General features: G+C 31.9%; 2 protein-coding genes across 7 annotated transcripts; one reads left to right on the top strand and one right to left on the bottom strand.

Moving 5' to 3' along the window:
- Positions 1 to 3121: 3121 nt before the first annotated feature.
- On the top strand, positions 3122 to 7508 carry LOC110634704 (ethylene-responsive transcription factor RAP2-7). 3 transcript variants are annotated; one of them, XM_021783818.2, is made up of 10 exons: positions 3122 to 4250; positions 4601 to 4626; positions 4753 to 4783; positions 4867 to 4954; positions 5058 to 5203; positions 5427 to 5471; positions 5583 to 5686; positions 5809 to 5933; positions 6205 to 6312; positions 6820 to 7508. In XM_021783818.2, exons 1-10 carry the CDS (start codon positions 3700 to 3702, stop codon positions 7099 to 7101), a joined length of 1506 nt encoding a protein of 501 aa, XP_021639510.2. In that variant the 5' UTR covers positions 3122 to 3699; the 3' UTR covers positions 7102 to 7508. The 3 variants fall into 3 exon arrangements, with proteins under 3 accessions (XP_021639510.2, XP_021639509.2, XP_021639512.2); XM_021783817.2 differs by having other exon boundaries at positions 3123 to 4250; positions 6817 to 7508; XM_021783820.2 differs by lacking the exon at positions 5427 to 5471 and having other exon boundaries at positions 3123 to 4250; positions 6817 to 7508.
- Positions 7509 to 12353: 4845 nt separating this feature from the next.
- On the bottom strand, positions 12354 to 20211 carry LOC110634696 (uncharacterized). Of its 4 annotated transcripts, none has more exons than XM_021783802.2 (14): positions 19997 to 20211; positions 19187 to 19286; positions 18614 to 18741; positions 18369 to 18519; positions 18148 to 18257; positions 17837 to 17920; positions 17702 to 17750; positions 17487 to 17578; positions 16754 to 16886; positions 16375 to 16454; positions 14844 to 16303; positions 13961 to 14074; positions 13130 to 13878; positions 12354 to 12632 (listed from the first exon to the last, which is right to left on the bottom strand). In XM_021783802.2, exons 2-13 carry the CDS (start codon positions 19277 to 19279, stop codon positions 13271 to 13273), a joined length of 3102 nt encoding a protein of 1033 aa, XP_021639494.2. In that variant the 5' UTR covers positions 19280 to 19286; positions 19997 to 20211; the 3' UTR covers positions 12354 to 12632; positions 13130 to 13270. The 4 variants fall into 4 exon arrangements, with proteins under 4 accessions (XP_021639494.2, XP_058004268.1, XP_021639491.2 ...); XM_058148285.1 differs by having other exon boundaries at positions 13124 to 13878; positions 16754 to 16892; positions 19997 to 20210; XM_021783799.2 differs by having other exon boundaries at positions 16754 to 16892; positions 19997 to 20210.
- Positions 20212 to 22311: the final 2100 nt, after the last annotated feature.

Raw genomic sequence — 22311 nt, 5'->3', positions numbered from 1 at the left:
GCAAAAAAATTAAATTAACATTCCTTGTATTTATAATGGCTACTTCACTTATTTTGCTTCTAATTTGATAATTTGACACAAAATTATATCAAATTCAATTATTGTGCTTTTAATTTGACAGCAGAATGTCAAATCTAGTTGGTGACACATTAAATCAAATTTTCAATTGGGGAGTATAATCTAATTGGTCATGTCCCATACCTCAAGACAATAGTACTCTTTGAATTTGGCCAAATTAAACCTATTATTTCATTTCATAATTGTGTTTTTAATTCCATTAAAATTTGTAATTCAGTATATATACTAATTTTACATACAATATTAAAATAAATTAATTGCTCATTTCAAGAGAAGGTTTTGAGATAGGGTTTATTTATTTATTTATATACTTTCATTTTAAAAATTATTAAATAAGAAAAGTATCATTTATTATATATTTTAATAACTATCATTTAATTTGTTAAAATTTTATAAAAAATAGGGGGGTGGTCTATTTTCATAACTAAAATAGCTAATTCCATAAATTTTTTAAATGCAATTTTAGTTGTTTTACTTAATTTTCCCTATAAAAAGTTACCTATAAAATTAATATAATTTTTATTATATTAAGTGCAAAACATTAATCATCTTTCCATATTTGCTTTAAGTAATTCTTTTCATAATAAATTAAATAACTTTAAATTTTGTTATCCACAAATAGAAATGCTCTATCATGTATTATGGATGTTTTATATAATCTCTTTAAATAGGTATAAAAACATAAATAGTGAGTTTTTTTTTTTAACTCTAGAAAAATAAAAAAAATAAATGAAAAATTAGATAAATACCATATTAAAATTTTATTTGTAAGATGTGACTGGTTAATTAATTTATAAAAAAAAATTATTTATAGCAATGATGAAAATGTCTTATATTTTTATATAAAAAATAATTATATGGATCCCATTATAGAAGGACAATCTAGTCTAATAATTAAATTAATATTTACAAAATTATAAAATTAATATTTTAATTATGAAATAAACTCATCCAAAAAATAATTTAGTGTGACAAATCATCCACTAAAAAAAAAAAAAAAAAAAGCAAGATTCATGGCCAAATTGCCAAAAGTAGCCCCTTAGGCAAATAAAAAGAAAGTACAACGTAGGAAGCATGTGACCTAAATCCGCAAAAGAAAAGGTTAAGAAAACCGACAAACTGCATTCAATATTTCAACAAATGAATCAATCTTCTAGGCAGAGGAAGAGGAGTCTCCCTCGCACCCTTACCTTATTGTACAGCCATGGTCCACTTCTACTTTCATTTGAGAGAAACTTGGTACCATTGTTATTAAACTTAGGCCCTACTAAAATTTGTAATTTTATTAAATAAGAAAGCAATTTGATGTGATTAATATTATATAATTCATCAAATTAGTAAATCAACATAATTTAATCAATTGATTTAAATAGCCATAAATTTTTAACAATTGATTAATTTAATTTTTTTCGTATTGTAGAGTAATTAATCATCCATTTTGTTTATTTTTTTAATTTTTTATTATAATTTAAAAAAGTAATTTATTTTATAAATTATAGATATTATCATTACAAAAAATTGGTAACCCTTTTGTGAGTTTGTCCCATTGGTGGTGGGTGTTTTTCAAACATTGCTTATAAAATTTAATTTCATGCAATATTTGGATACTAAAATTAAAAATAAGGGATTTTGATTTAATTTAATATAAATTATTAATAAATTATGGATTTCAATTATCATTTTACTTGGATTTGAAATAACGTCATTTTACATATTATTTCAAATTCACACTTAAATAAGATGTTTACCACATTTATGAGACTAATATATATTTATAACTTTAATCAACAAGAATAATATCTATATTTTTATAAATTAAAATATTATATTTCATATTTCTTTAAATTCTACATGCTTATAAATTTTAAAAAATGTCCAAAGAAAAAAAAAATGGGTAAGTGAATGTTAAAGGGGAAATAGGAAATAATTAAAAACTTGTGAAAATTAGAGGGAGTTAATTGGGATTTTAAGTCTCACCTCTTTTTTTTTCTCTTTAAGGTCTGGTTGAATTTAAATGAGATTAATCATTTAAAAAGAATTATGCATCTACATATTTTAATCATTTTTCTCTAATGAATGATAATAATTAACTATTTCAGTGTTTTATCTCTTTCACACTGAAAAAACAAAATTTTAATTATAAACCTCTTTTTATTTTTGGAAAATAATTTATTTTATAAAAAATATTTATTTTTTATTTTATTAAAATAATAAAAATTAAAGGAATTTTTTTAAAACTATCATTTTGTAATTTATAAATATAAAGAATAATTTTTACAGCTCATTTCTAAACTTTATCTTGTTTTCATTATCATCTTTTAATTTCAATTATTACTAGAAATTTTTGAATTTTTATATTTATTTCACAAAAATTCATCTAACGCAGTATAAATTTATTATAATAATTTTTTAAATTAAAAGAATAATTAAATTATCTTTTTATTACATTTTTTTTAAACTCAAAAAATATCAATAATTATATTAATAATATCACAATAATCTATTTTTTATAAAGAAAAAAAATTTATTTATCACTTATAAGTATTATGTTATAATTTAAAAAAAAATTTTACCTGAAAATCTATCAGGGAATTTTTTTTTTAAATAAAATTAAAGTTATTAATTTTTTAATAATAAATTAAAATTTTTTATAAAAAAATAAATTATATTTAAAAAATAAAAATAAAATATCAGACAAAATATAGAATGAATTATAAAAATTAATATAAAATTATATTTTTTACTATTTTATTATTAAATATAAAAAAATATATATTATAGCGACTACCACGATCCTTGGCGAGTCTTTGTTGTATTAATGTTCCAAGTTGTTGGCAATATGAACCGCAGTCTGCAGGTCATGGTATGGTCCTGCTCTGCAGCAAAGTAAAAGAAAAAAAAAAAGATAAAATAAAAAAAAAATAAAAAAATCCCTTGGCAATATCAAAAAGCCCAAAGTACTGAGGGACCGGTGACCGGTCAAGCCGGTTGTCTCTGAAGCTAAAATGAGAGAGAAAATGTTTATATATTGTCCATTGCCTCTCTTCCTTTCTGCTTAAAAAATCACCCTCTGAAATGTTCCCTCATACGTCCCGTCTCTTTATCTCTCTTTCAGTTGAATCACTTACTCGCCGATGATTTCAGAAATGCTACTCCACCACCAAGCTTAGACCTCTGTCACTCTCCCTCAGAAACGCCGTCGTTTTCTTTTCCAAAGCTGACTCAATAAGATTCTTCTTCTTCTCCGGCTACCGGAAATTTTCTCCGGGGGTTCCATAGAGAGAATTAGCTCCTCTTTCTCTCTCGCTCTTGCTGTTGCTCTCCGCTTTTCTTTATATATAAACACACAGATTTCTGCTCTTTGTTGTTTTTTTTTTTTCTGAGCTCGTTTTATATTCGTTTACCTTCAATGATTTGAACTTTTGTTTTGTTTGAAATTTCGTTCCGATCGATCTCAGGCTTTGGATTGTTCTTCTTTTGCAAGAAAAAATACGTTCATCGAAGCTGAATTATTTTTTTTTTGTAGCTATTTCAGCTAAATTAGCTTTAAAAAATTTAAGCTGAATTTGGTTGAGGTGAGAAAAGATAAAGAGTAGCGTGTATCTTTTGTTAAGTGCTACCATGTTGGATCTTAATCTGAATGCAGAATCGTTCGAGTCGATTCAGAACTCGGACTCTGTGGCTTTGATGGAAAAGTATCAGTACCAGTACCCGGAAGGATCGGGGACGTCTAATTCATCAATCGTCAATGCGGACGTCTCCAGCAACGAGGACTCGTGCTCTACACGCGCTTGCACTTGTGATGCTAGTAATAGCAGTAATAACAATACTAGTAGTATGTTCGTCTTTAACTTCGATATGTTGAAAGTGGGTGGTGGTGGTGGTGGAAATGAGAATGAAAACGTCGCCGTTGTGACCAAGGAGTTTTTCCCGGTGAGTAATGGGAAGGGAGTGGGCGGGGGTTACGGAAATTCTTTTGGGCAAGGCTCCTCTAGTAATTGGATCGATCTCTCGTTTCAAAGGCAGCAAGATATTGGTGATGGAGAGGTGCGGGTGGTGCAGCCACCGTCGCAGCAGGTAAAGAAGAGCAGGAGGGGACCCAGGTCCAGGAGCTCGCAATACAGAGGAGTCACCTTCTATAGGAGGACTGGACGATGGGAATCTCATATCTGGTACTATATTATTATCTTATTTTTGTTTATGGGTTTTGTCTTTTTTAGTTAATTGAATTTAGTTAGGTTTCGTTAATTTTTGATTTTATGTTTGTTTACTTGAGGTCAAAATTTTGTTGAATTTGGATGTGTTTGGTTGTGTGGACTGTGGATGAATTGAATTTTTCGTGTGTTTAGTGTCTTTATTGGATCTCAAATTTTATTTCAATGAAACTTGGTTACTTTCTATTGGAAAAGTTAAGTCAGTGAAGAAAGTATATTTGAACTGAAAATGATCCGCTTGTTTTACCGATTTTCCAAATTTGGAATCGTTTGGTTAATTTTCTCTGTTATTTTCTTCTTTCGTGCAGGGATTGCGGGAAACAGGTCTATTTGGGTATGGATGTGATATGTTCTGTTTATTCGATCATAAATTCATAATTAAGTTTTATTAGCAACGAAAATATTTATTTTCACTATGTTTAGTATATATTTAATTGACTTTGAAGATGAATTTGTTTAGGTGGATTTGACACTGCTCATGCTGCGGCAAGGTGAATTATGTTGATAATTTGTTCTTATCCACCCAATTCCTTTTTCTTTTCCCCTACTTTCCTAACTTGGATTTTTGTATCAGAGCCTATGATCGGGCTGCTATCAAATTTAGGGGTGTTGATGCTGACATCAATTTCAATCTCGGTGACTATGAGGATGATCTGAAACAGGTTGGATAATAATGGCATCAATATAAGTAAATTCAGCTTCTTTTGATGGTGGTTTATTTGCATTCATATCTAATTAAATTATCAAACACTTATCAATTGGCAGATGAAGAACTTGACCAAAGAAGAATTTGTACACATACTTCGTCGCCAAAGCACTGGTTTCTCAAGAGGGAGTTCAAAATATCGAGGGGTGACACTGCATAAGTGTGGCCGATGGGAAGCAAGAATGGGGCAATTCCTTGGCAAAAAGTGAGAAATCATTTTAAGGAATTTAGATTTTTTTCATATTGTTCTAAGATTAGTTATATGACACTTGAATTCCTATGCATGCAAAATGAGAATTGATTTCAAATTAATTCTCAAATGGGCTTTTTCCCCCTTGTATGGAAAAACAATACTAAAATGCCTATTTCAAAGAAGAAATAATTGGCGGTGGTGTTTTCATCGTGAAGATTACGATGCTTGCATGCAGGTATATTTATCTTGGGCTGTTCGACAGTGAAGTAGAAGCTGCAAGGTCCTAATGATCATGAATTACACTCTTGTGATACTCAATTTATTACCCTGAATTCTCATCCTCAATACCGTTCCATCCAACATGTCTCCCTTTTGATTTTCTGGAAATCAGGGCTTATGACAAGGCAGCTATAAAATGTAATGGGAGGGAGGCAGTGACCAACTTTGAGCCAAGTACATATAAAGGGGAAATGATCTCTGAGGCTACTAATGAAGGTATTATTTGATTAAATAATATGCTATGGGTTATTCCTCATTTTATATTTTAAATTTATCTGTGTTTGGAAATGGGTTTAAAGCTTACTTGATCTGAGATTTAAAATGGGTTTCTGCTGCAGGTACTGATCACAATCTTGATTTGAACTTGGGGATATCCCCTTCTTTGGGCGATGGTCCCAGGGAAAATGAGGGGCGTCTACAGTTCCACTTGGGCCCTTATGACATGGACAGCAAGAGTTCAGGGGTAACATTTGACTTAAGAATATTTGAATATCACTGGTTTCTGTAATATGTTTCATATATAGTGCATCGAGTTTTGGAACATTCTTTCCTTTATTAGATTTCTACCATTGAGGGATGATTCTTGTAGGCATTTATCTATTAAGCCATTGCCTGGCTGTTGAAAATTTTGATAAAGCTTTGCAGATTCCTTCATGTTTATAATGAAACATATTCCGTTCATTTTGGTTTTAAAGCTGTCAAAGGTTTATGTTCTCTGTTATCTGATTTGGCAGGAGAACTCGTCAGCTCTAATGGTGGGTGATCTGCCTTTCAAAGGGCCAGTAGCGTCAGATCATCCAATGTTCTGGAACAGTGGCTATCCTAGTTTCTTTCCTAATGAGGTATTCATTGTTGCCATGTCTCTGGTCGCCAAACATTTACTAACTTGCCATATTGATCCACTATTGGCAGCTGAATTTACTAATGTCCTTCTCTCTTTGAGCATGTACTTGAATATGACATACTTGATGATAAATGAACTGTTTTTCCTGTAAAGCATGAAAGATTTAACTCTGCATATAACAACTCAATTTGTTTTCCTTTTTATAAATTTAATGCAAAAAAGTTAACATCATAAGAAAAAACAGAGCAACAACTAGTCATTTAATGGAGTATAATCAGTTGATGTTTCTACTGTGATTGTTTCACCAAATTTTCTTCAAACTGTTGTATTTTTCTAGCCATTGAAAGGAATGATGAGAGTTTCATGTTCAATAGAACTTCAAACTGAAGAAAAAAGAATAATCTTAGCACTGTACCATATGTACTTTCTAGTTAAGAATAATTCTTCTTGTGAAAACACTATTCTTGTATCCCTTATAACTGAAGGCATAAATTCTTTTCAGCAGGAAAGAGCTCCAGATAAGAGAATTGCATTAGGTTCTTCACAGGGACTCCCCAACTGGGTGTGGCAAATGCACGGTCAGGTCACTGCTAACCCAATGACAATGTTCTCTACTGCAGCATCATCAGGATTCTCATTTTCGGCTACACCTCCCTCTGCTGCCATTCTTCCATCGAAACCTCTCAACCAATCAGCTCAAAATTTATGTTTTTCTCCACCTGCTACCATGACAACCAGTACCTCTCACTTCTATTATCCTGTGAAGCCACCACAGGCTCCACCATAATAATTCCCTCTGCACTGGATTGAGGTAGAAAAAAATAACAATGGTATTCAAATTCAAAATCATAATCAATTGAAAATATTGAATTGATACAAGTGCATTTGCTCTTTGATAAATCATTCCTCCGTTAAATATGTGAAAAATACTTGTCCCACTTGCAAGTGCTTATCAAGCATTTAACATTCTTCTAATGTGATTTTGATCCTGAAGGAGGAACTTTGACTTTAGCAGTTCCTCGTCTATGTTTGAACACTTTTTCCCTGTACTTTTCTGATGTGTGATATTTTGCAGTTTGGTTCAATCTTTGTAGGGTCCCAGACCTTTATATTATGGTTGTACTATACCTCGTAACACTAGCAAAAATATGCTCCACTAACTACAGGCAATAAAAAGGTGTGAAGTTTGTAGAAGTACAACTAGAACGCATGGGACATTTTATAGTGGTAGATTGGTACATAACATAATGCTCTTCACAAGTGGAAGAGGAACCAAACAGGGAAAAGTTGTTTGCCATTCTTTCTTTGATGAGTGATAATATTCTTTTGCACAAGAGAAGATAGATAGATATAGGTATTTACCTCTTCCAAACTTGAAGGACTAATCTTTAGGATTCAAAAGGAATTGTCACTGTAAACCTTAAAAGGATGATAGAAAAATCTGAAGAGATAGACAAAAGGTAATTGCCACCAAGGGGAAAATGGGATCTGGGTAGAAAAAGATATTGCAAAATCACTAGTTGAATGTGACTTCGAAAGGCACTAAACAATATGGGGATCTGCTATTAAGCATTACAATGTTATCCTATAACATTCTACTTTTGTCACAGTGGTCACATCACTAAAAAGCTCATTTCATGGCCATGTTACCTTTTTCTTTCCTGCATGTAAAAGGGAAAGGACTTCTTAGCTAACAAGAATTATTTCAGACAGTAAAACTCAATCAGTGTTTCCATGAAGTTAAGAATATTTCTATTGATGAGCAATTTGTAAATTTCATTTCTTTAGTGAGATCAGTGATATGTTCTAATCTGAACAGGGAGAATTGTGTATATACATATAAGGTAATCTATTTGAATGTGGGTGTGAATATTGAGGATGAGTATGCGAATTGATCGGTGAGGGAGCAGCCACGTATGAGTATGAGTCAGACGGAAGACATTTCACATACGTGCATATATAAATTTCATGTCACTGTTGATGGCAACTGGCAAAGAAATAAAGAAGAAACAAATACCAGTCATTTGTCAAATCAATCACAATTCTCTCTGTCTGTATTACTTGCTGTTGGATGTTTAATAAAATTATAATTTTTTTTTAATTTATAATAATTTGAAAATATTTGTACAATGAAAACTCCATAAATAGATTTCAGTTCAGCAGGAAGTTAATACATGTCATGTCTTGTAATAAGCAAGTTAAGCTGAGGATTGAATGAAATGGCAAATTACATAAAATCCCTCGTTATTTAAAACAAGAAAATTACTTCAATCGATATCCTATTTTCTATAATCTCTTAATAAGATAGAGATTAATGATATTATAATTTTTAATTGTGATAGTCTAAATTATTAAACAATTGAACTTAATCTCAATCTAACCCATTTTATTATAAAAATAAAAAATATTAGTTTCATAATTAATTTTAATTTATAATATTGAATAAATATATTAAATCCGACCAATTCGACACCCTTAGGTTTAACGGCATTGGAGCTCCTCCTTATCTCACCACTAAGTTGGAATTTTCTACTCCACTCCACCATCTTTATTCTTGATAGAGAAGGGTAGGACCCACCCACACTCCTATACATGAGGTTTATAGAGCTTGCGATTGAAGGGATGACGTGCCAGTCCAATTGGTAGGGGAAGTATTTTGAGTGTTTAATGGAGGAAGCTTTTTTTGTCTGCAACATTGTCTTAGTGACAATAATAAGAAGGGAAAGTGGGTGAGAGGTTAGAAGTCCCCTTCCCAAAAAGCCTCAACCAACACAAATGCTGAGTTTGCTGGCAGTGACATCTTTTAAGGAGACCAAAATCCAAAGAGGACCATATTAATACTGTTCTCTAATAGCACTTTCCACTAACCCCTTTTGATTTTTGTTTAAAGGAGATGATTGTGGATTCGACTTACCCCTTTTTTTTTCCCTTGTCCGTGAAAGTGGAACTGTAGAAGCTTGTTTGTTGCTCTCCATATCTTTAATTATAGATTGGAAAAAAAAAATTAAATAAGCACTTATGTATTTTTAGTAGAGGATTAAATAAGTTTAAAATTAAAAAAGTTTATATATTTTTTAATAAGATCATATAAGTTCATATATAATAAAATATTTTTTTTAATAATAAAATATTATTATTTTTTTAATTTTAAATATTAAAAATTATTTATTAATTTTAATTATAATAAATTTAAAAACATTGAAAACATTAAAATTATTATTAAATTAATATTTTATTAAGTGTGGACTTATTTGGTATATATTAAAAAGTATAATGACTTATTTGATCAATTTTTCAATATTGATTAATCGAGCGAGAAGTGTTAGATACAGTGGTACTGCACTCTTTAAAGGAAAATTTAGGTTCGATCTTTGGAGAATATATTATTGGGAGGAATAAACACAAATCTTGAAAGAATATGCAAACCATAAAACCAATATAGAAAATATTTTGATTTATAAAAGAAAAAATATGAATTAACTGCTGTTAGATTTAATAATTGGATATAATTAATAGTTAGTTTTGATAATTGATTGTAGTTAATATATTTTAAACGTTTGGTAAAATTATATTTAATTATTATTATTTTATATAAAATAATTAATAAGTGTGTATATATACATAAGAATAAACATTACAACTAATTTAATTACTATTTACGATATATTTATATTTATATTTTACTTCTTATAGTTTTAAATAATTTATTGATACTAAAAAGTTAATTTAAAAACACAAAATTTTTATAATTAATAAAATTTAAAATTATAATATAATCTAAATAAAAATAAAATCAAATCATGTTTGTACCAGTTGATGAGAAATAATTTTAAAATTAGAGCTAATATAAATTACAATTGATAAATAATTTATTAGCTATCATCTGCAATGTTGATAGATTTCCCATAAACTTGATTTACCTATCTATTTAGATATCTATCGATTATCAATTGCATTTAAAAATTCAATCAAACACTTTTTAAATTAACTTTAGAAACATAGTATAAAATTTGTATGGTTTTATTTTTTTTTTTACCAATTGAAAATTTTTCATGTTTTGGAACATTTTAACTCAAGGATTTTATAAACCACTCTAATACTACTAAATTAAAATACATTAATAAGGTAAAACATATTTCCATAATGATCTATGCTAGCATCTAGGGCTATGTTTAGATCTGTTTTTAGAGAAATTGTATTGTTAAAGCTCTACTTGGTTGTGTTGGTCTTTTGGGTTTAGAGCCTTCAATCGTTCAGTGGGAGGGATCTTTCTTATTGCAACGTTGGTACCTTCAGGTCACGAAGACATTTCTTTATCTGGGTGGCTAACTCTCAAGGCTATAAGAAATTGAGAGGCTGGTGAGTTCCACCAAGTGACCCTCCTGGAGCCTTGATTGATGATCTGTTTTGTTGAGACCTGGAGATACAAGAGCCGTTAGTGGTAGAACAGGTATTCTCAACAAAAATTAATTATATCTTACACGATCCATCCTAACTCTGTTTAGCTGAAAAACCAAAAACAAAAGCAGAATCAATGGTAAAAAAATTTTCATTACGTAGAAGCAATGTTTTTAAAACCGGTCTGGTTAATGAACTGATGAAAGTAAAGAATTAAAGATTTCAAGTTTTAATCTGAAATTGGAGTTCAACCTATATAATATTAAATATATTATAAAATTAATAATCTCTTTAAACATAATAATAATAAAAAAGACATTTTATTATTAGCAATTTGATATATTTTATAAATAATATTTAAAACAAATTTTGTTAAATTTAATATGTAAATATTCAATTCTTGAGCTCCATATTTTCAATCTCTGATTTCTTTTTTCTTTCAAAAGATGAATAATCAGCTCATTCTGGTGCAATATCCACAACCTTTGATCTTAAAGTTGTGCAATATCAAGATTCACCAACAAATAGAAATTCAAGAAGGAAATCCCTTAAATTAGCTGATAACTTAAGGCAACCAAGAAACCTCCTGCCCGAGTCCAATTCTTTCCATGTTAACACAACTGTCATGTCCTTGCATCCCTAAAGAAATTAAATGATAATCCACAATTAGGTTTAGTTGTATTAACGAGCCATTATGGATGATGCATGGGTTTAAACTGATTTAGTCCCTTTCAACAATGCAACACTTTACACTCGCAATATTCCAAAAATTTATGTAAAAATTGACCGTGAAGTTGGGGAATCATTTGAAGTCATATTGGAGCTTTTGTGGTGTGTCTAAGTCATGTCCATGCCCTGACTGTTAAACAATTTCACTCCCGGTGAGTGAATCATGTGCATCACTTGGAGAAAGAAGTGAACAAATGAATAAAAATTGATCGAATCCATCTTCACGCCCAGGGCACGCACGGTCTGGGCGTAATATCTTCATCAAGCCATTTTCTCCTAACGACTTGGACACATGGATCGGAAGGGGAGGGGCTTCTAGAACGGTTTTCTCTGCACTTGAAACATTTACTCTCACCCATTCTTCACTCCCAAACACTCTAGAATCCATTTTTAGGGAAAATCTTGGGAGTTTTTGGCTCTTTGAGGGGGAATTTTCTGCATCTACCATTAAAGAGTTCTTTCCTCTTCTTTACTTTTACTTTCGATGCCTTTCATAGAAACCTATATTGATAGTTAATGTTTGGTTTTAATTTAATAAATTTTGATATCGTTTGCAGGTAGAGATTTCAATGTTCCATAACCATTCTTAGAAATCTTAACGCTATTGGGTATTAGAGATAATATTTGATTGACCATTGATTCATAATTGTGCTGGAAAATAGATCGTTAACCCTGTTAAGATAATTGTTTTCATGACTTTTTAAAGATCAACGCTTGAGAGCTCTCTATTGGGAAATAGACTTAGAAACCCCTTACTATAATAATTAAATTTAATTGAAGTTTAAATTTTAGCCCAACTTCAATCCTAGCTTAAATTTAAATTTCTTTTATTCCACTTGAGACACAAGTTATTCACTCATCATTATATTTCTTGTCATTCCGTGTATTTGCGGACCAGAAAACATGGAATCATATCAAACAACTGTAAACAACTTAAATTTTCAAATCTAAGCCTTTGGTCATATAATAGAGGCAGTAGGTGTAGAAATCAATCACCCCACGGCAAACTTAAAGAAGGGTCATATAAGCCTTTCATCTATTTAGTTGTGAGAACAGCAACCAAAATTTACTCTTTCCTATATAAAGAGGAGCAAAACACTCGATCGACTGGAGGATCAACCTGCCAGTTGACAACATACAGCATTTCATAATACAGTCTTCATATCAAATGTAGGTTGCAGCTTCGTCCACCTGTAAACAATATAGACAGCAAAAGGAAAACCAATAAACGAAACAATCTTTGCACTGATTAACAAGCAGAAGCTTCCCATCCGCGTTACCACGCAACTTTTTTATCACATACATGCTTTTGCGTAAGTTAAACATAGCTCTCAACAAAAATTTCCACAATACAATATAAACTACTGCTCACATTATTATCAATCAAGGCTGCACCAGATTTCAGGGCTTAATTTTTTTATCCATGGCATTCACTCAAGTTCAACTTGCAACATAAACATCATACCCACATTATATTCAAATAAAGTCACCTAATTACTATGAGAAACTGCCAATTATGACCTTAATAAACACATTTAGGTTGATTAATTTTTTGTTCACTGCACAAAAACACATTATTAATGACCACAGATGAAATTATGCTACTTTCAGAAAACTATTTTCTTTCAATATCAACCAATGATTGCAAATTTACTAGAGAAGGAGACATGTAAAAAAATTACCATTACCTGCTGCCCTCAAGACCCCGGTTTTCGGGAGTTTATCCTTCATCAGGCTGCCCAAAGAGATCAGTCATGAGTCAGTCCCATCCTTCAGTCCAAGGCCACATAATTGCATATGGATCATTTATGCTTCTCTGCTGGCCGTTGCTAGCCAGATAAAAATTTGTCATTCCAGCAGTGTTCCCATCTCAATGTCCTGTTATACAAGTCTCCTGAACTTGGCATCCGAAACCTAGAATCTTCATACCCAGCAGTGTAGAACTTGTTCAATCCCAGTCTCTCATTTCGGAGGAGTTCTGCCACACTAAGATTGTTTCCACCTGGAACCTCATTGAAGCCATCCCAGTGCCCATTCGACACAAGTCCATTCCTAGAATGCTGAAGGGACATTTGCATGAAAGGAGATAGATTGCTTATTTGTGATTGATCCACAAGCCTTGAAGAAATGCCATAGGAATCTGTAAGAGAAGAAAAGCTATCCCCAGTTTCAGCATATCTCAGGTTCTGGTGTGGTGAGAGAGATCGCTGCATCAATAACTGAAGCCTTGCCTCATTCTCAAAGGCACTTGGCTGTTGTGGGAAATTTGTTCTCATGTCAAAGCCTGAATTGTTAAGCCCACTTTGAAGTCTCCCTTTACCAACTGCCAAAATAGCAGGATCCATGAATTCAACATCCCCACTACTACTAATACTTCCAGTTGAGGGTGGCTGATATGAATTTCTCAGCATGGAAGAAGAGTTGAGCAAATGATTCCCTACATAGAAGAAAAAAGAAAAGATTACAATGTAGAAACAAAATCTTGCTCGATAATCTGGATGATAAATATGAAAACTAACCAGATATAGTATCAAAAATCTGATCCATCCTCTCATGGGAAGAAAAGCCTGGGGGTGGAGCTCTGTTAGGAACAGAGAATCCAGGAGGGGCAGAAATTTGGGCTCTCGAAACTGCTAAATAACAAAATTTATGTTCAGTATAATATCCGATATAAAAAACCAACTTGTTCAATCTAAGAGGTGAATCAGTTTATGTTTTGACACAAATACTAATCAAGCTTCCCACCCTTTGCAAACGACGAAATTAAAAAAATAATAATAACTGAGGTACAGCAGGGTAAGATGTGAAGTACTCAAGGAACAAGACATGATTACAATTGATTTTAAAAAACAAATCTAAAGATTGCCTGATTGCAAATGATGCCAATATGACAGAGGATATAAATTTTAATTAAAAAAAAATGTCTATTTACAAAACTAATACCTGTCAAATCATTATGGCCTCCAATCAAATGTCCTATACAAATCATACTTTAACCATAAATGTGACGCATAAATTCTGCCAACTGCACCATAAGTTGGCCTCAATTCTTGCAAAGCCCAGATTTTCACATTACCAACAACAAAACAAAGAATTCTTTTTTGCAACAAAATGGGCACTTCCAAGAAAGAACGCTGGAAACCAATACTACTAATTTCTTGAAGTTCAATATCCTCATTTTACACTCCTTAAAAGGGGGTTGAACAAAATGGCAAACAAACTCATGATCCAACCTACGCCCTAAAATTTGCTTCCCAAGAGTGCACAACATTAAGCAAGCATAGAAGTCAAAGACAAAAGCATAACACAACAATATTTCAACAGATATACTAACGTATGAGAAATGAATGCCTATTCCCGCTTGAACTCTGTAACTTAAATACAAAGAAAATAAATACTCACCAGATGGCTTGTTAGAAGAAAAAACTGAAAGACCATTGGTAAAATTTTCAGATTCCTCGAAATTACCAGTAGAGAAACCATTACCCATCCCAACCTTATCCAAATATGAATTTCTTTTTTCTGAAAAACCCTGACTAAACGAGAGATCCTTTGCCCACTTCCCAAAAACACTAAAACATGGATCAACATCAACTGCTTGATTTCTTGATTCCTCCTGTCTTGCAAAAGAGAACCTAGACTGACTGTTATTTTGAACTTTCCAGGAATTGAGAGAACTAGACTGTCTCTCAGTTTCAACCAACAATTTAGCCAAATTCTGAGATGATGTTAGCGGCTCTTCCCATCCATCAAGATCTAGTGATAATATATTTGAAATTATGCTGTTCTCACCCACGTCCGCGGCTGTAGCATCACCCTGAAATCTTCCCTTGTGCGCCCCTTCCCCCTCATTTGGAAGAGAGAAGGAATGCTCCATGTTTCTATCCAAACCAGTAGAACTGTGGAGCAATTTCTCAGGATATCCATTTGATATTACAGTATTACTAGATGCACGCACGAGTGTGGTGTCACCAACTCTATTATCCATGAATAGAGGATCAGCATTTAGATTGACAGCACCAAAAGGCTCATTACGTTGCAAAGAATGAGACCTAGAAAGATTTGTAATATGGAGTGAATTAGCTGAATTTGGCAGGTACATAGAATGACTCACAACTTCCGGATCCTTGAGTCTCTGGTTTTCAAATGATATTATATCTTCCTCTACTTCGGAAATGGAATTCATAACTGATTGAATTTGAGAATCTATTCTCCAGTCAGGCTGTTCTTCCCCTGGACCATAAATTTTCTCAGTTCCTGGTGAAGCCAAAGGTTCTCTACATTGGTCAGTGTATGATTGCTGTAACCCTTGACTCTTAGGTGATAAAGTCGATCTTATCACATTATCATCTCTAAGTGAGCTACAATTTCTTGTTACGCCAGAAACTTCACTTCTAAAATTAATATCAATCTTTACTGAATCCATATCAGTTGCAGCAATTCCCACCTTTTCAGGCCCAGAAGATGGCACAGCATGAACAAAGGAGTTTGCACCATTTGCCATCAAAGCAGAGCCCCAGTCATTGTGATCAGTTGGAGAACTAGATGACTGATTACTTAATGTTACAGCATGATTAGCATGAACTGTGGCTGGTTTGTCTGGCGCACTGGATGGAGAATCTTCAACATTCTGTTTAACGGATGTCAAAGGATCTTGTTTGCCTTTACCATTCGTAGTTTGACTGTCCTCATTCCAAGTTGCCCTTTTTCCCACATCACTATGCAATGTAGTAGCCTGATTTGTATTTGCAACTGCTGCTGCGAAGCCTAATGTGCCATTAACTGTGTCCGGTTTTGGTTTAGTAGGTCCATTTGAAGATGTAGAAGTAGTAGCTTGTGGCTGACTAGAGGCACGCATCCCCCTGGTTCAAAAGTTATTCAGGAATGCTGACAAAGAAAAAGCTAAGACTACATGTATAAGTGATTGACATACCATGAGGCTGCTGCTGGAAGTGCAATAGATCTACCAGAGCTTATATTTGGAGGAGAGCCCTTGCCCGTAATAATTGAATTCTGCAATATATATACATATATATAACCAAATTAAAACCACTGCCACCTACAGGGATGTGTCTCAGGGTTTTGTTAAATGCACACAACATTTCAGCACACAACATTTCAGCGCCCAACTTTCTTCGTCAAGGAAGAGGTAAGGGGGAGAGGAAATGAAAAAATTCCATTATTCAGTTATTTAATGAGAACATAAATTGGCGAGAATATAAAAGGACCTATAAATTACCATTCCACAATTTGTTTCTCCAGAAAATAAGAGAATTAGTGCATAATTTATTACACAAACAACAAAATCTTACATTTGAAGTATTTTTGACAATAGGTTTTGCTACAGAAGCAGAACTATTGCTGCTATAATCATCTACAGGTGGAGGCAACATACTCCCTGAACGCCACAGCATATTGTTTGTTGCACCGGTGATTTGTTGAACTCTACTCCTTCAAAACCAAAATGACTTGATAAATCATCCAATAAAAAAAGATTTTAAGAAGAAAATTCTGAGAAACACAATGATAACATGTTAGTATTAAACTAAAATATTAATAAAGAAAAAGCAGCGCACAATCACAACTGGCAATAGGAGAATGATAAGGGGAGGCAGGCAAACTAGAGATTTAAATAGTAAATACACAACAACTTAAAAGGACCAAACAAAAAAAGTAGGCTATAATTTCAACCAAAGAATATAACCATCCTATATTTGTTGACTCAGCTTTGAGCTATAATTAATTCTCAATATTTTCAATGTTCTACTTCTACCTACTACATGGAATGGAAGGCTTTTAAAAACAACAACAACAACAACAACAATAATAATAATAATAATAATAATAATAATAATAATAATAATAAAACTAGTAATTATATAAGAAAAAAACCCAACAAGTATCCTTCTAATATCTATTCTCAAGCCAATGAAAACCTATTTGTTCCAAAAACAATAAACTGCATAAAAATTTCCAAGAAAAAAAAATGCATTTCAGTTTAGTTAAATCAATCACTCATTGTCATCAACTAAAAAACAAATATACCTGGTGTATGCCGATATTATCTCATCTTTAGTAAAACTGTCTTCTTGGGAACCTATTTCATGCAAGTATAGACAATCTGGATTGGTGCAAGGCTGGAAACAGAAGAGTTTCATTCCCAATTATAATGTATTCTATTCATCTCTTTTCATCCAGAAAATATGAGAAAGCAATCCACAAGTCCAATGAGATAAAGAATATTTAATCATGGACCATACCACATTTCTCAGCCATGCATGACAATATTTTGTGGTCCCAAAGCAAGCCCTGAAATTCCCCCAAATTATTAGCATGCATAAACCCTTGAACCTATCATTCAAAAAATGATATCACAGATGTAAAGCTGCACATACTTTAAAGATCTACCATCCAAGACAAATCCATGTACAGACTGAATACAACGAATTGCTTCGTCCTCCTTTGAGTAAGTTACATATCTGCACAAATTTTTTTTTTTTTTAAAAAGTGAGAACACATTTAAAGAAAAAGGAACAACAATTGCACTAACTGAGTAGAAAATATAAATTAAAACAAGGGTGGGAAACCACAACTTTGTACAATAATGTATAATAAAGAAAGAAAAAAAGTTTTTTAAAAAAATTATCAAACAACGGTCAAAAAGACTAGACACTAGCATACACATAGTAAAGGCATTTACACTTACACACTACAAGTATTGTTTGGAAACTGTTGAATGGCACCAGCTGCTGTTCGAGACATGGACACTTTTAGAACCTTCCCATACTGGCCAAAATATTCTTTGCGCTGGAGAAGCTGCTTAAAAATTGAAAAGATACCTTCAGCAAGTGATGTAGAGAGAGAGAGAGAGAGAGAGAGAGAGAGAGAGAGAGAATAAACAGAGTGAGCGATTGAGAGAGAGATTACATCTTCATCTGCTAGATTAAGAGGCAACCCAACTATGTACACAAGGTTTCGTTGGATCACCCGCACACTGCTGAGTTGCTTTCTTCCTTCAGATGGCTTTGACTTTGCCTTTTGTGACTTCTTACGCTCAACATTAATTTCAGCCACCAATCTTTGGAAAGGAAAGATAGATATCAATATAATTTTCAAATACTTAAAAAACTAGGCATCAATATGATCAGTTAAAGTGAAAACAAGTAAACAACCTTCCACAGCTAGCAGCCATCCCTACTATTTTCTCTTTGTCGTAAGGGACCCGACATGCTGGGCACCTCCCTTCTGTATCATCCTTCTCTGCCATGTCCATTATGTGATGCCAACACCAAACACATATCTGCCATGAAGCAGAAAGAGACCACAATTTGAATGTGTATCATAATCAGCTATTAAAGATGAAAGTGAGCAAAGAAGCATACGCCAATCATTCACAAATTACGATACTAGAAAGCTAACAAATAGACATAATAGAACAGCGTATTCTCCCTCTCTCATCCTCTCAGCGCAAAATTGAGACCACCAAAAGATGGCTCTTAGGGACACTTCTTAGTGGAAGAGTAACTACAATTAGGCATTATAGACAATGTGCAACAGGTCTCACTCGCCACTCTACAGTAAATAGCATTGTACAAAATCCAATCATAGACATCATAGAAAGCAAAGCACAATATAGAAATTGCTACATATGGGCGCACAAAAAGGGCAAACTATGATTCTTTCCCAAACTGCCATATCAATTACCTAAGGCTATCCAGGACTTAAAAAAAAAAAGTGTCACAGACCTCGTAACCACATTTGCAAGGCTTCAATTGCTGATCAGTCAAGTCCATCTCCTCTGTGCAAAGTGGACAGGTCTTTTCTCCTTCGTCGCTCATGGTTGCCCTGAACAGAACAGTTGCAGAGAACAATAACAAATGCAACGTTACAAAAATATAGGCCCAAACTAGCAATTGCTCCCAAAAACTAACCGAACCCATAAACCAGACAGCAAATAGAAGTATAAAACCCTTCCAAAAACCTTCAAGTGAACTCTAAACTTTAGGTATGCAAAATAAATGATTCAGTAGTGTTATCATATTCTACTGTTCTTGTTATCCAACCAAAAATTTAACAGCCAGCAGCCATCCCATCGCTATAATGTGTAATAAACGAGTCCCACATTCACATTACAGCGATCGCAACCAACTCAAAAGATTAAAAAAAAATGTTGTTGATAAGAAATTAAAAAAAGAAAAATTGTCAGAACCCTGGGAAAATGCCCAAACGAATTAAGTCAAAAATACACAATTTAAACTCAAAATTGTCTCAACAAATCGGAGATAAAACGCTAATAGCCCAATTGCGCTTTCATTCTATCATATCAAAACTCAATTACTAAAACGCAGCTAAATCACAGATCAGCATAATCAATTCATATAATCAGTTGCATGCATTACATATAAAAAAATAATAAAAACGAAACATATCAAACAAACAAATCGACTAAAAAAATGGCTGGAAATTATTTAGATTGAAAGCAAAAATTAGGGATCCCGCAAATAAGACGAAGATCGAGGGTTAAGACTGTAAAATTAGGGCTTTTCGAGACTTACAGTTTCCGGATCGAGAAGAAGAAGAGAGAGAGAATCTGTGACGATAAGGTTCGGAGAAATTGAATAACGGGAGATAGAGAAGAGAAGAAAACCACAAGGGAAGCTTTTAAAGGTCGAGAGAGAGAGAGAGAGAGAGAGAGAGAGAGAAGGCTCTTGTGTTGTTTGTTTAGGATGGACTTTTGGCTGCTGGATTTCTCGTTTCCCCGTCGCTGTCATTTATATTATACTCTTCCTCCTCTGCCCTTTAACTTTCCTCTATTTACCGATATTGCCGCCCCCCCCCACTCCGAGTCGGGACAACTTCTTTCGGTTCTTGGATTCTCTCCGGTTTAAGAATCACGTGTGGCTGTTCCTGCAAGTGCCGCGTGGATAGTTTTCAGATCCTACGGTTGAGATTGCTTTTTGTGGTCTTTATTTTCGGCCTTTGGATTTGTACCTTACTCTTTGTGCGTGCGGCCATGTAGAGGTCCAATGTGGGATATAAGTTCCACGTGTTCTGTCATTTTTGAACGGATGGCTAATATTGGTTTGCTTGTTTCTATTTTTGTTCACATAAATATTTCCATGATGTGTGTTTCACACAAATCTAATGCGATTTTAATTATTTTGAAAAAATATATATATACAAAAATATCTAATAGTATTAATCCCATTGATGAGATGGAAATTTCCATTTATTAATTAAGATTTAATTTTATTAAAAGCATTTTATAATTATTTATTTTATGATTTTATGAAAAATATTTTCATTAAGATACTTAAAAAATTAATCAATAAAAAATATTTAATTGAAAGGAAAATTAAGCTTTTTTATTTTGAATTTTAATAATTTTATTAAAATATAAAAATATTTATAAAAAACATAATATAGGCACATAGCAGTTTAACACTGTAGTTAAATAATAAAAATTATTTTAATAAAAAATATTTTCTTAAAAAATAATTTTCATAAAAAAAATTTCATATATAATTGTGTATTTTATAACTTTAAATTAACAATAATTCAGTCTTCAAATGCTTACTTTAAGGTGTAAATTGTCAAGGATTTAAATTTTCACAACCCCATTATTTATAAAAAGAGTTGAAAGTATATAAAATTTAAGTTTAAGTAGTTTGTTTTATGAAAAATAATTTATATATAAAAAATATTTTTATAAATTTATAAAATATTTTTATTATTTAAATATAATATTAAATTAATAACATATATTTTTTCATATATAAAAATAGAAAGTTATTTTTTTAAAAAAAGATTTAATATTTTTTATTTACCATTTTGCTCAAATAATAAAAAATAAAAAATATATTTTTTAGATAGAGACTTAGATAATTCATAACTTTTTAATTTAAATCAAGATAAAATTAGTTTTTTTTTATTTATTTGAACATATTTAAAAAAAAAAATTGACAAAGAGTTTTTTTCCTATTGCATGTGATTATCTATAAAGTAAATTTTATTTTTTCAAAAAAAAAAAACCATAAAATTTCCCATGGTGTATTATGAATTTTTATTACTTCACAATGCATATGTAAGACCGGGCCAATTGATACCCACAAGGTCAATTCCCATCTAGGCCCAATATGATAAAATTGGCCCATATGTTCATCTTCTTGGACATCAAAGACTCTAATCCATCTTATCTTATATCTATATTTTTATTTATATTTTTATCATCATTAATTAATAATTAATATGCATTAATATTTATATTTTAAATAAAATTTGTTTCTCTTAAAAATTTTTGGTCATATTATTACCTTTAATTAATAAGTGAATTTTCTTATTTCCTAATGCTTATCATAGTTGAATAATAGAAAAGGATTCATTGAAAATGGATTAAATTTCCATAGATGAAATTGGGCATTAATCCTTTAGATATTACTATCATTTTTTTTTTAATGATCCATTGCTTATAAGTAATTTCCTATGTGTAGATAGGATATTTCATCTTTTTCATGAAATTGCTTCAAATGGTGATTAGTTTTATTTAATGTTCTTAGAGAGTGATAATTGATTAGAATTCAAACTCGAAATCTCATAACCTTAAAAAAGATTCTAGTACAATTGAGATAAAGCTCATTGATATAAGTATCCATTGTAATATTTAGTTTTGTTGATTGAGTGGGAGCTTTGTTGATTTTCATGGATATATTTCTATTTGGTTCATGATGTTTATGACTGTATTAATTATGCTCTCACATCACAAGCTACAATCAAGAAGAATAAAAGAGGAAGAATATGAAATATATATATATATATATATATATGGGAGGTGGGTTTGAGAAATCAAATTTGCAGCTTCATACATATATAT

Source organism: Hevea brasiliensis, chromosome 6, assembly GCF_030052815.1.
Source record: "Hevea brasiliensis isolate MT/VB/25A 57/8 chromosome 6, ASM3005281v1, whole genome shotgun sequence".
NCBI classification, from domain to species: Eukaryota; Viridiplantae; Streptophyta; class Magnoliopsida; order Malpighiales; family Euphorbiaceae; genus Hevea; species Hevea brasiliensis.
This window is presented reverse-complemented; position numbering and strand designations above follow the sequence as displayed.